Raw genomic sequence first — 12,305 nt, 5'->3', positions numbered from 1 at the left:
CACGCAATGCCCGCGTATTTGAATTTTTAGTTGAAGCGTTTGATTCCGAATAACAACCAATAGAAATCGATGATTGATATTACGTATCGAGCGTTTCCAATCGACGTCATATGGTTGCGTTCGAAAATCTACTCTACACGTGACTTGCGTTTGCTTGACCAATCAGAAATGAGAAGGCGTTTGTCCTGATTGGTCAATCGGACACTCCGCTCCGACGAGTTGCATTTTTGAACGCGACCTGTCAGACGGTAACACTTGTCACCGTTCGGGGCGCGCGAAGAAAGAGAGGTTAGGTTTGCTCGCGGCGATGGCGGCGATAAAGGGCCTGGGTAGGAATATCCCTTACTTGAGGCAACAGGCTGCAGCCTTGTTAGGCAACACCAGCACCAGCGTCAAGTTCATCTGCGTGGTGGTGTTGTTCTCCTATTGTCTGTCCTTTTCCGAGGAGGCGGTGCGCATCCTGAGCGTAACGCCAGGTTACCTCCTGCCACCGGTCTTCTGGTTCTGGACGGCCTTCACCTTCTGCTTCTTGGAGATACACTTTTGGGAGGTGTGCGCGGACATCGTCACCGTAGGTCTCTGCGGCAAACTGATCGAGCCACTATGGGGCGCTTTCGAGATGATGACTTTCTTCGCCATCGTCAACTTTGGCGTTGCTGTACTCTCGGCGCTTTTCTACCTGTTCCTGTACATGTGCACCAACAATCCGGACCTGCTATTTAACATACACATACACGGATTGACCGGTTACATTGCAGGTATCTTTTTTTTTCATGTAATTGATAGTGTTGCTACTGACATAAATTTTGAATTTCTTATTCTGAGTGTAATCACTGACTAGGTGAAATTATAGATTAAAGTTTACTGATTAATCAAGAGCATTGATCAAATTGATTTTTAAATATTCTCAATATTATTTATGATTAGAAAATGTTTGTACTTTTTCTAAAAATTAAAGAAATATATACATTTCCTAAAGAGATTTTCTCTTAATATGATAATTTTGTTTTATAGGAGTCGCAGTAGCAGTTAAGCAAATAATGCCAGATCATATCTTAATCAAAACACCTATTGGAAAGATCACGAATAGAAATATACCTTTAATGGTATGGATTGTGGGATTGATATTATGGCTTGTTGGATTACTAGAAGGTACTCATCCCACTATGTTTCTCAGTGGATTGTTGATATCTTGGATATATCTAAGATTTTATCAAAAACACAATAATGGTACTCGTGGAGACATGGCAGATAATTTTACATTTGCGAGGTAAAAGTTTTATAATAATAATTTTACTACATTTGAAATACTAGTCCAATTACTTTATCTTTTCTTGAGCTTTTACTTGAGCTTTTCTTATAGCTTTTTCCCAAATGTCTTACAACCGCCAATAGCAGTAGTGAGTAATACTATACATGGATTTTTTGTACGTATTGGACTTTGCCGAAAAGTAGTTAGAAGATTTGACATGTCCAACACGCCACCTGGCTTGGTTATTAATCTGCCTGGTATTGATCCACATGATAGTGAACGACGCAGGTGAGTAGTTATAAAATAAAACATGACGCAAATATAAGAATACAATTTTCAAAATTTTTTAAAATATTTAAAGTCAGTTTTTAAAGTATAATTTTGTAAATTACTAATATCTTGATCTTTCCAATCAATGTCTATTTTGCAGGCAAATAGCATTGAAAGCACTGAGTGAAAGATTAAACAAAGATCATGCAAAACCTTGGCAACCAGACAGAGCTAAAAAACACTCTCCTATTCCTCCTGCAGTTTCCATACCAATACCTGAATCCACTACACCCAAGCCACTCGCATCACCGCTTATTCCACAAGTCAGTGTCAATATACACAATCATCCTTCTACTAGTACGTGATTATATGAGACTGACTAAATTTCAATAGGTTTATAAATTGCATTGAAAAACTTCTAAAGAATACACATAATTATAAGGCGGGTTTATAATATGGCTATATTCAATAATGGGTCTAAAATGTATTTTTTTAAACTAAGTATCTATAAATGGTGGAGCATATATTATTATAATTTATATATAGGTCACTAATTTGATAAATTATTTTTATCTCATAACTATTATTAAAAATTATTATATCTAATTTCTCTTATTATATAAAATTATCTATTTTCTCTTATAATATTCATATTAATAGAATATAGAAAAATTTCAATGTCATTGCATTTGCTGGTAATTACTATTTTTATGTATATTTTATGTAAGTTTCTTTCATCAAACTTTTTTAGGCAGAAAAAATTGAAAAATAACTCCATAATGTAATAAGAAAGAAGTAATTATTAAATAATAATTATTATTAAATAATTATTATTAAATAATTATTATTAAATAATTATTATTAAATAATTATTATTAAATAATTATTATTAAATAATTATTAAATAATTATTATTAAATAATTATTTTTATCCTTTTCTCTGTGTTTTATAATTATTTCTTAAAAGAATAATTATTAAAAAGAATCTCCTACTTAAAAAGAAGTTAATGCCGCTTAAAATAAATGAAATAAAATTGAATTATATAAAGAGAAAAATATTATAAACTTTTGTTTCATGCGATAAATTTTATTTCTATGTAGTATCTATTTTGTTCTATATTGGTAATTAAAGTATTTTTATTATACAAGATTTATCACAGATTTTCTGTAATACTCTTTATTGATTATTATGCCATATTAATGCCAGCGTTTAAAGGAATATAATCTTTAGAAGATTTTTAAAAATGAAAAATATGTAAAAAATCAATCTTTGCATCATACAATACTATTTTCCAAGAAACAAAATAGTGTTCTTTGTTACTAAAGGTTATGTAAAAATCAATGAATAAGAATTTCATTATTACTGTAAAAAGGCGACCTCATAGATTTATAGTGCCATACAGTTAAAGCGCACTGTTCTATCAGAAAATTCGGTGACGATTTAATAACAATATATAATAAAAGAAAAATACTTTAAGTGAAATGCATACAGTGACAATTCTATATGAAATTGAAAAGAAAGTGGACACAAATTTAATATTTTACTTTATATACATATAAATTGTGTATTGTTAAAACGATAAAATATTTCCCTGTTGCTTGCAGATGTTATATGTTAAAATCGACTTAGTTTTGCTATAATGAGAAATATCCTACACTTACATTTCAATTTTTTTTTAATATATATTTTTTTCAAAAAAAAAAAAAAAAAAAAAAAAAAAAAACTTCCAGAGTATTATAATCCATTATAGCTTACATTAATTTTTTAACCTTTAGTGTTCATAATTTGAAGTTAAGTTTTTTATTAAAATTTCTAAATGGTTATATAGGATGTATCAAAATTTCAGTTTTAGTAGCATAACTTCATTTCATACAAGGTCGCTTATTTTATTAAAAAAAATGTATTTAATATTATGTAAAATGCATAACATTTTCATATTCATTCATATAAAGAGATACATTCGCGTATATATATATATATATATATAAATAAATGAAAGTGTGTGCGGGAAAGATAACTTGAATAATAATGAAAGATATGTTGTATATAAAATCCACAATTTCACAGTCGAGTTTGTAAATATAATAAAGATTGATGTAAAAATAAAGGGAACAAGATATTAAAAAGGGGCAGTGATTATATATAGCGATATATACATATGGAATGAAATTAAGAACTATTTTTATGTATGGCGTGATAAAATTCTCTATGTATGAGTGCATTCTGAGTAATTTTGATCTCCTATTCGTGTGCAGCATCCTTGACAAATCTTTTAAGTACTTTTATTACAAGTATTTAGTCAATTATAATATTTATTACTGCAAATATGCTGGAAAATGGAAGGTCAAAATTATGTTGAATGACTGATGAATTCTTGTTGAATTCACACGAGGCATGTTTTAAGAATATAGTGTAATAATTATTATTACATGTATATGTACATGTTGTATGTATATCATTAATTTTGTACATAAGTTACAATCGTTACAATCTGTACAATATTAAATATTCTACCGATGAAATATCCTTAATTTCATTACCACACAATATGTATTACAACTGATATGATTGAAAGGAAAATGTTATAGATTTGAAAAATTCCTAAAATAATCTGTACATATTCTGAATACTTGAGTATCACATTTGAAAACATTTCAAAAAGATTTGCATAACTCTTATCAAGAGATGTAATCTCACTATTAACATTTCGCATTAACGCAATACTATAAACGTTTTCAATAACTTTCTTGAAAATGTCAAATATATTAAATTGACCATTTATTTTATAGTAGAATATCAGCCATATGATAAGTATAATAAAGACTAATGCTAATTTTATTACTTAAATGTTGAGAAATTGAAGAAGTCATAATAGAAATAAATCAGTTTTATTGCAAAATAACTTATCATAGAGCTCTCTTTACTGTAGGGCTTATGTCATATGAGTGTTTTATTTTTTTAAATTAATTAAAAAATTTTTTAAAGTAGAAAATCTCGTTAAGAGCGTCAAGTTGTTATTGATATCGCATCCATTTTATATAATATACATATATATAATATCTGTCATTTTTATAATTCAATACTCACGTCACAATCATTTCAACACTGCACAACATGGAAGCCTTTTTTTCTTTATCTATAAAACTGCTGTTGATGTTGCGACCACTGTGGCTGCGGCGGCGGTGGCGGTTGTTGTTGAGACGGCGGCGGACCGTATTGGGGCTCCTGTATATAACCAGTGGGCGACGGTCTTATGGAAGTCGCCGCCGACGACACATATTGTTGCTGCTGCGGCGGAGGCGGTGGTGGCACATAGGACACTTGAGTCGGATGCTGCGGCTGCGGATAGTACTGTTGCGTCGTCTGCGACACCGGCGGTGGTACATTGTAACCATAATTCACTTGCGGCGGCGGTGGAGGCGGCGGTGGTGGTGGCGGATAATAATGATGACTCTGCTGTCCATGAAGATCATGCGTGGCTAAGGATGTTGTATCCTGAATCGGCACAGTGATTAGATTAGTTCGCATCGGGGCGTTATTCGGAGGTGGCGGAGGCGCGGTGCTCTGCGCATAACTTTGCATCGACATCATCGCCTGTTGCTGCTGCTGCTGCTGTCGGTGCTGTTGCCGATGTTGCTCCAACGTTGGTTGTTGATTCACCAATGAATTTACGCGAGGATCATTACCCATGATCGGTTGAACCATGTGAGATTGCACAGACTTGAGTCGCGTGTTTTGCATCGGCACGGAGGATACCTTGGTCAATTGCGACTCCATCTCCGACTTGGCATGCACGTATTGCGGGGGATCGACCTGTATGCCTTGGACTGGTTGGGATGGTGTCGATATATGGCGATGATTAATGTGAGCCTACATATAATATAATATAAATTATACATATTAAGTAATTTGTAGCTTAAATAATACAAAAATTTTACGGATAATGCATAATATTAATGATATTTATTTACTTGCAGATCTCGTTGGCTAAGATACGTTCTCCTACATCCTGCATTACCATATCTTGTCCCACCATGTGTACACATGAATACAGTACCTAAGCCAGTTTGTTCCACTCTGGAGACTTTTTCCATGCAGCGAGGACAAACTTTGTCTTCTCTCTTAGCGCATGATAAACAGAATACATGTTTGCAAGGTATCTGAAAGCATATATTAAGAGTAATAATTAAAAGAGCTAATTTATAACATGATTCTTTCTAGGTATATAGAACATACCATACGACCATAGATGAGAATTGGCTTCAGACACTTGTCGCAACAATGTATCATAGGATTCAGTACTTTCTCTCCTATAAGATTCACTCGATGGTCCCATCTCAAACGCAGCATCGGCTCTGGTGGACCCCGGTTAATGGTCGTGAAAGTTGGCGCTTCCAGTTGCGATATGTCGGCTTCCAGGTCGAATTGCTGCTCGAGAGAAGGTTGCTGAGCCGCAGGAGGTTCGTGTTCCTCTTGCTCGCTACCAATCGTCTCTGCAGGAGCATCATCTGTTTGCTGTGGAGAATCTTCATCGTCGCTTTCAATAACCTAGAAGCAATTTCAATGCATAGATATTATCATATCAGATTACAATTTGAGCAATTGACAACGTAAGTTAAGATGTTCATTTATATACCTTGACTTGTTTCTTGGACTTCCCTCTAGCCCGACCTCGGGCACGTCCGCGACCGCGACCACGAGCTCTGCCCCTCATTCTCTTACCATTTTCTTCCATTACTGAAATCAATTTCATGCGCTATACTGACTTTTTATTATTAGATTGCTAGAAAATATTCTGATATATAAATCGCGGTTTTTTTTTTGTTATAAATTTTTACATAACTTCATAAGTTTATCGAAATATTATTGTCGAGGTAGAAGCAGTTATAAGGGAAATAAAAAAATTTGTTCATTGGTATTAACTGGGATATCAAATGAATTTCGCTTCGAAATTACCAAAATTTTTAATTGAAATTAATTACTAATTTCGGGAAAATCGATATATTAACAATTAAAGTAGATTGAACACTTGCTCGAAATCTGTCTCGAGATTCGAGCTATAACGTTTTCGACGTAATTTTTCTTCAAAGAAAATCGAACTTTTAGTACTCTTGTCGAATAGGTTATATTCTAGGCGGCCTGTTTTTCAGGCGCCTCTGACAATTCTCGAAAGAACGAAAGGGTTCGGGTCGACAACAACAGAACACGATGTGTTTATGACTGGCAATACTCACAATTGGAATTTGATAACTAAACGCGCGCGGTGAGACGGGGAACGCTTGTTTTTGGTTAAGCGATACACCCGTATAACCTTCCTACAACATACCAGCCGCTGAATGGCGCGATAACTCTTGACTGGCTGTCATCGCAGCCGCAGCCCTCAATGAACGTTCACTTACTAGTCGTGTGACGTACGCGCGCTCGTTACCGTGGAAACGATACTACGCCGGAACGCGTTCGCAGGGCCGTGGAAATCGCTCTAAAAAAAAGCCCCGAAAAGACCCTGCACATCCGTAAAGATGAAATTTCCGCAACTATTAGACAGGAAAATGATCCGTACGCTCTTATTCACGACGGAAGCGGAAGCGCGACTAAACTCGGCCGAAGCGACATTTAAATAAATTAAGAACGATTATCGATGACAAGTCCGGACGTTTATCAACGACTATGGCATTTAATCGCGACTGATAAACATCTCCGTTTGGGTTTCTCCTTTACTGCCCCTTCCCCTCCTGTCACTCGTTACGGCACTGGGCGTGGATTACTCCGAAAGGGACGCGCGACGACACAACAATACAACGACTTTGTGCTAAGCCAACAAGTGCCTTTGTGTGGTAGCGATTCACGAGGACGAGGGAAAAGAGAATGTCTTGCTGTACCGGTGGCAAGAATGAGGAACGCGTCGAGCCCATGCGGGTGCGAGGATGCACGGATGTTTTCTGGCTCTGCCTCTTTATAGCATTTTGGTTTCTTATGGTAAACAACTAATGCCTACTGTATACACCCAAGCTTTTTTTTTATTTTAATATATTTATTTCAATTACTTTTGTAATTAAATTTACTAATATAATTTTTTTACTTACTTTACTAATCTAATTTTTTTTACTTAATTTACTTATATGAAATTTATAATTTTTAATTTTATCAGATAAATTTCTTGACAAATAGCTTTAGATATCTAATAGATAACTTATCTGTTTGCAGATCTTGATTGCTGCCTTTGCAATAGTTTATGGCAATCCTTTGCGGCTTATAAATGGATACGACAGTTTTGGAAATACATGCGGCATGAAAAATAATCCAAAGTTTGGTAGCATGGAGCTCTCTGGACAGGATACTAGTGACAAACCGTCAGTACTTTATACTTTTGATTTCTCTGAATTCAAAGTATCTATTTCTATATGTAATCTATCTAAAAGTAGATATGTCATATTTCAGATTCTTATTTTTCCTGGACATAAAGAATGTTACACAGTCGTTGAAAATTTGTGTGAAGCAATGTCCTGACAGAACCTTGTGGAACATGAATGATATTTGTAAATTTTACAAGGAAACGGGATCACAGTTATGTCACGACAGACCAGGCGGTGATTTCAGTGCGTGTAACAGCGAGAGTAGCAAATTCAAGAATGGATCTTGTCCCGAGACGCCGGTTTACCCCAGTACACCCGTTTTAAATCGCTGTATTCCTAAGGCGGTTCAGGATGTAGGCGAAACGATAATCTCAAATTTATATGGTTTAATCAATTCGTGGGACGTTATCGAGCAAGTTTTAGGAGACCTGTATAAAACCTGGAGGCAAATTTTAGCACTATCTTTTCTCGCTTGTGGTTAGTTAGAGCATTGCTGTATCATAATACATACAAGTTATACATTATACTTATTTAATTCTCTTTTTTTAGTTTTATCGCTCTTTACAATATCCATCTTTCATTTATTGGCAAGTCTTGTGACATGGATTATAATTGTACTTGTAAGCATTGCTTGCACAGGTAAGTTAAACATTCTGATAAAATACTGATGTCAGATTTAAATTTTCTTAACGAATATGTCATGTCAAACTAATTATATTTTAATAAATAATATTTATTAAAATTTATAGTAATAATATATTTTTAAAAAATAAATCAATAAATATGTTTGCTTTTTATACAAATTATTATTTGCATTTATATTGTGTATAGTTATATACATATGCAAATTTTAATGTTTTTATGGAAATTATCATATATGATAAATAAAAATGAATGCAAATTAATATTGTATACATTTGGGATTGATAATAGATAGATTTCATAACAGAGACATTACAGGTGGCACAATTCTTTTATGGATGACATATGTTGATATAAAGAAAACTTTGGACGAAACTGACCCAAATGAACTTCTTGAAGAATCTGTTCGAAATGAAAGAGCATTTCTCGCATTTTCCATTATCGCTACTATTATTACTGTAAGTATGACTTTATAATAAAATAAGTTTATATATTTAATGTAAAAATTATTTTTAACAAAATCTTTTATTTAATACAGATTACTTTACTATTTCTTTCGTGCGTACTACGCAAACGCATCAGCTTTATGGCAGCACTATTCAAAGAAAGTGCAAAATGTTTGAAAGAATTACCCGGTTTATTTTTCGAACCAATCTTAACATTTATAGCTTTAATCCTTTTCTTCACCTTTTGGGTATTTATAATTCTTTGTCTAGCAACGGCTAGTAAGTATTTTACAATATTCAGTTAGAAAACAGAAGATATTTCATGATCAGAAAAAAATATATTATACTTATTACAGATTATCCCGAGACAAAATCAGTGCAAATGTATAAAAATAATATATTTGATCCTTTGAATTTAAGTTCAGTTGGTGAAAATGCTCCACTAATCGAAGAGAAAAAAATAGACTTTTCTCTAGAGACTTTCAAAAGTAATATATATCATTTCACTTGTATAAAATCAGTTGTCTTATAATCAATGAAGAAAAAAATCAAATAATGAGTTATTAAACATTGTAGCATTTACTCTCGTGGAATATGTTGATGCAACTTGGGTAAAGTACATGTGGTGGGTGTATCTTATTGGGCTAATATGGACGTCGGAATTTATTACTGCATGTCAAACCATGGTAATATCGGGTTCCGTTGCTCACTGGTACTTTAGGTAATATTTTACAATAAATTGAATTATGATAGATATTATTTAAAATTTTATGATAGATATTTATAATAATGACTGATTTTTTTTTTGTTAGAGGTAAAAATGCCAGTAAATCTCCAGTATGTTTATCCATAGGACATTTGGTCTGTTACCATTTAGGCTCTGTAGCATGTGGATCATTTTTGATAACCATTTTTAAATTGCCCAGACTAATTTTAACATATCTACATGCCAAGTAAGTTTCTTGATAAAAAAAATAATTTAATGTTTTATTTTTTTCAAATATTATTTGATTTATGTTGGACATGTATGATCTCTCTTTATATTATATCATAGATTTGAAAAGACTAAGGAAACATCTCCATGTTCCCAGTGTGGTTTGAAATGTTGCATTTGCTGTTTCTACTGTTTAGAAAAATTTATTCGATATATGAATCAAAATGCATACACTGTTGTTGCTATAGAGGGTACCCACTTTTGTGATGCAGCCAAAACAGTACGTTTTAATGTATCAAAAAATTTATATCTATAAAAAAAGAAAAATATGATAAATATATATATGTTCATTATTATTAATAATGTAATGATAAGAGATTTGTAAATTTTATCTATTTTAAGGCCTTTACAACACTTGTCAGTAACGCTTTGCAAATAGCAGTGATCAACGGATTCGGCGATTTTATATTATTCTTGGGAAAGTGTTTCGTCACGGCCACAACCGGAATCGTCGCATTGCTCTTGATGAGACAAGATCCCAAGCTACATTTTTACGCTATTCCGATCCTTATTGTTTGCGTTTTTTCATTCTTCATCGCTCATTGTATAATTTCCCTTTATGAGGTGAGCCAAATATATTTCTTTATTCATGCTTGCAACATTTTGTCAACGTTTTGCAAACGCAGTTGACTGAATCCCAAATTTTTAATTAATACAATAATTTCTATCTATTTTAGACTGTCATTGACACGCTGTACTTATGTATATGCGAGGATAGAAACTTGAACGGTGAGAATGGAAAATGGCGTCAATCTGCGTTAGCACAAATCGGAGTTTCCAGCAGTAACACGAATGGCCAACAGTCTCATGAAATGACACCGATAAATGAATAAGTATTTGATGATTTTTATGCATATTTTTTTATACACATCTTTTCATACGCACATATCTTTTTTTTATTGTTAGAATATTTTTGTGCATTTTTTTTACTTTGCATAAGGCTAATGAGAGTACATTCCTTTTGATTTTCACGTATCATATCGTTATACAAATCATGATAATTACAAATCACGATATTTTTACAATATGTTTAAAAATGTCTATCATGTGAAGACATTATTCATATTTTTAATATACAACGAACATAAATGAATACTATATTAATGATATTATATATAATGATATATACATATATATTACGTTTATCTAATCATAGTCGTAATTTTATAATGTTATAGTTTCTTTTATTATAATGTTCATCTCTTAAGACCAAAAGTCTTCTTTTGTGCGATAGATTTTATTCAGACTGAATTATTATTGGACTTTTTGTCATCACAAGCAAGATATTTAGACAATTTTGATTGACATACAAGAATCTCGAACTCACAGTTTGATAACACAATTGTAAAACGGGAAACAATACGGACAATTAATTAACCAGATATGTAATTTGTTTGTACTTAATACTAACTCTTTATTTAACTGCCAGACTTTAAGATATATTCACTAATTTTTATCAGAATCATTGAGAGAAAAATTAGAATATCTTGTTTTATAAGAATTTTGACAGCCTTCTAGACATGTCTTATTCAGTACTAAATATGTAAATAACAAACAAAGAATTCTTTAGCAAACACAAAGAATTATACCTTTTCTACATGTAACACTATGTCATTAAAGTGCTATTGCACAAACTAAAAATTTGACTGTGTCTTATAAAGACATTTGTAATAAGATGATATTTATATATTAAAAACAAATGCAAGAATCATTATTATAAAGCAAGTAAGTGATTACTGTTTATAAAAAATATGCATTATAATGCAGAGAACAAAGTGCAATTATTTGTCATTCAAAAAATGTCATATGGAGTATATTTCTTATATAGATATATGGAATATTTATCATGATGATGAAAAATTGTTGGTTTTACAAATTGTTCAGCTTTACAAATGGAAAGTCTATTTTCTAATCTATATATATTTCTCCTTCATTTCTTCCAATCAAGTATATTAAAAAAAAGAAAGAAATACAGCATTAAAACTTATATTTAGATAATAAGGATATATAGGTTTCGTAAGATACATTTAAAGTATTCTAGATAATTATATCAATTAAGTATGGCATACTAATTAGTACAAAGTATTATCGAGTTTGGTTCAACATGCTTTAAATAATCAACGAGTATTATTATATTAATATATATATACGTGTTATATATCGCCGACAATGTGCGACTCTATATTAAACAGCTATATTAATATTGACAAAAAGTTTAATTTTCTTGAATGTATATTCGTGAAAAAAATATTAAAATATAATTTTATATTATTTTATATATTATATATTAAATTTGAAGTTTTCTAAGAGCACAACACAATGAATGAAAAAGTGATTGTTATCTTTA

The 12,305-nt window shown here is 32.1% G+C and overlaps 3 protein-coding genes across 8 annotated transcripts; 2 read left to right on the top strand and 1 right to left on the bottom strand.

Moving 5' to 3' along the window:
* Nucleotides 1–280: 280 nt before the first annotated feature.
* Nucleotides 281–2,077, top strand: LOC140672379 (transmembrane protein 115). Its single transcript, XM_072904496.1, has 4 exons — nt 281–758; nt 1,015–1,270; nt 1,364–1,540; nt 1,683–2,077. Exons 1-4 carry the CDS (start codon nt 308–310, stop codon nt 1,885–1,887), a joined length of 1,089 nt encoding a protein of 362 aa, XP_072760597.1. The 5' UTR covers nt 281–307; the 3' UTR covers nt 1,888–2,077.
* A 1,254-nt stretch (nt 2,078–3,331) lies between these two features.
* On the bottom strand, nt 3,332–6,963 carry Hakai (uncharacterized). Of its 5 annotated transcripts, none has more exons than XM_072904436.1 (5): nt 6,850–6,963; nt 6,160–6,260; nt 5,760–6,071; nt 5,495–5,683; nt 3,332–5,393 (listed from the first exon to the last, which is right to left on the bottom strand). In XM_072904436.1, exons 1-5 carry the CDS (start codon nt 6,887–6,889, stop codon nt 4,656–4,658), a joined length of 1,380 nt encoding a protein of 459 aa, XP_072760537.1. In that variant the 5' UTR covers nt 6,890–6,963; the 3' UTR covers nt 3,332–4,655. The 5 variants fall into 5 exon arrangements, with proteins under 5 accessions (XP_072760537.1, XP_072760538.1, XP_072760539.1 ...); XM_072904437.1 differs by having other exon boundaries at nt 6,758–6,897; XM_072904438.1 differs by lacking the exon at nt 6,850–6,963 and adding an exon at nt 6,480–6,738.
* On the top strand, nt 5,997–12,300 carry Ctl1 (choline transporter-like protein 1). 2 transcript variants are annotated; one of them, XM_072904435.1, is made up of 13 exons: nt 5,997–6,133; nt 7,362–7,499; nt 7,728–7,873; nt 7,962–8,353; nt 8,426–8,515; nt 8,837–8,976; nt 9,057–9,243; nt 9,321–9,452; nt 9,541–9,685; nt 9,777–9,917; nt 10,019–10,178; nt 10,301–10,522; nt 10,636–12,300. In XM_072904435.1, exons 2-13 carry the CDS (start codon nt 7,389–7,391, stop codon nt 10,789–10,791), a joined length of 2,022 nt encoding a protein of 673 aa, XP_072760536.1. In that variant the 5' UTR covers nt 5,997–6,133; nt 7,362–7,388; the 3' UTR covers nt 10,792–12,300. The 2 variants fall into 2 exon arrangements, with proteins under 2 accessions (XP_072760536.1, XP_072760535.1); XM_072904434.1 differs by lacking the exon at nt 5,997–6,133 and having other exon boundaries at nt 7,192–7,499.
* Nucleotides 12,301–12,305: the final 5 nt, after the last annotated feature.

Source organism: Anoplolepis gracilipes, chromosome 13 (genome assembly GCF_047496725.1).
Source record: "Anoplolepis gracilipes chromosome 13, ASM4749672v1, whole genome shotgun sequence".
NCBI lineage: Eukaryota > Metazoa > Arthropoda > Insecta > Hymenoptera > Formicidae > Anoplolepis > Anoplolepis gracilipes.
The sequence above is the reverse complement of the archived record's forward strand: the minus strand, read 5'-3'. Positions and strand labels throughout refer to the sequence as shown.

Excerpts from the sequence above, each read along its gene's own strand:
- LOC140672379 (XM_072904496.1), top strand. The coding sequence starts at position 308 with ATGGCGGCGATAAAGGGCCTGGGTAGGAATATCCCTTACTTGAGGCAA. Across the intron at positions 759-1,014 it reads ATTGACCGGTTACATTGCAG|GAGTCGCAGTAGCAGTTAAG; the intron begins GTATCTTTTTTT and ends TTTGTTTTATAG. Across the intron at positions 1,541-1,682 it reads CATGATAGTGAACGACGCAG|GCAAATAGCATTGAAAGCAC; the intron begins GTGAGTAGTTAT and ends TCTATTTTGCAG.
- Ctl1 (XM_072904435.1), top strand. The coding sequence starts at position 7,389 with ATGTCTTGCTGTACCGGTGGCAAGAATGAGGAACGCGTCGAGCCCATG. Across the intron at positions 7,500-7,727 it reads TAGCATTTTGGTTTCTTATG|ATCTTGATTGCTGCCTTTGC; the intron begins GTAAACAACTAA and ends ATCTGTTTGCAG. Across the intron at positions 9,453-9,540 it reads TTCTCTAGAGACTTTCAAAA|CATTTACTCTCGTGGAATAT; the intron begins GTAATATATATC and ends TAAACATTGTAG.
- Hakai (XM_072904436.1), bottom strand. The coding sequence starts at position 6,889 with ATGACAGCCAGTCAAGAGTTATCGCGCCATTCAGCGGCTG. Across the intron at positions 6,072-6,159 it reads AGTCCAAGAAACAAGTCAAG|GTTATTGAAAGCGACGATGA; the intron begins GTATATAAATGA and ends AATTGCTTCTAG. Across the intron at positions 5,394-5,494 it reads TTAGCCAACGAGATCTGCAA|GCTCACATTAATCATCGCCA; the intron begins GTAAATAAATAT and ends TATTATATGTAG.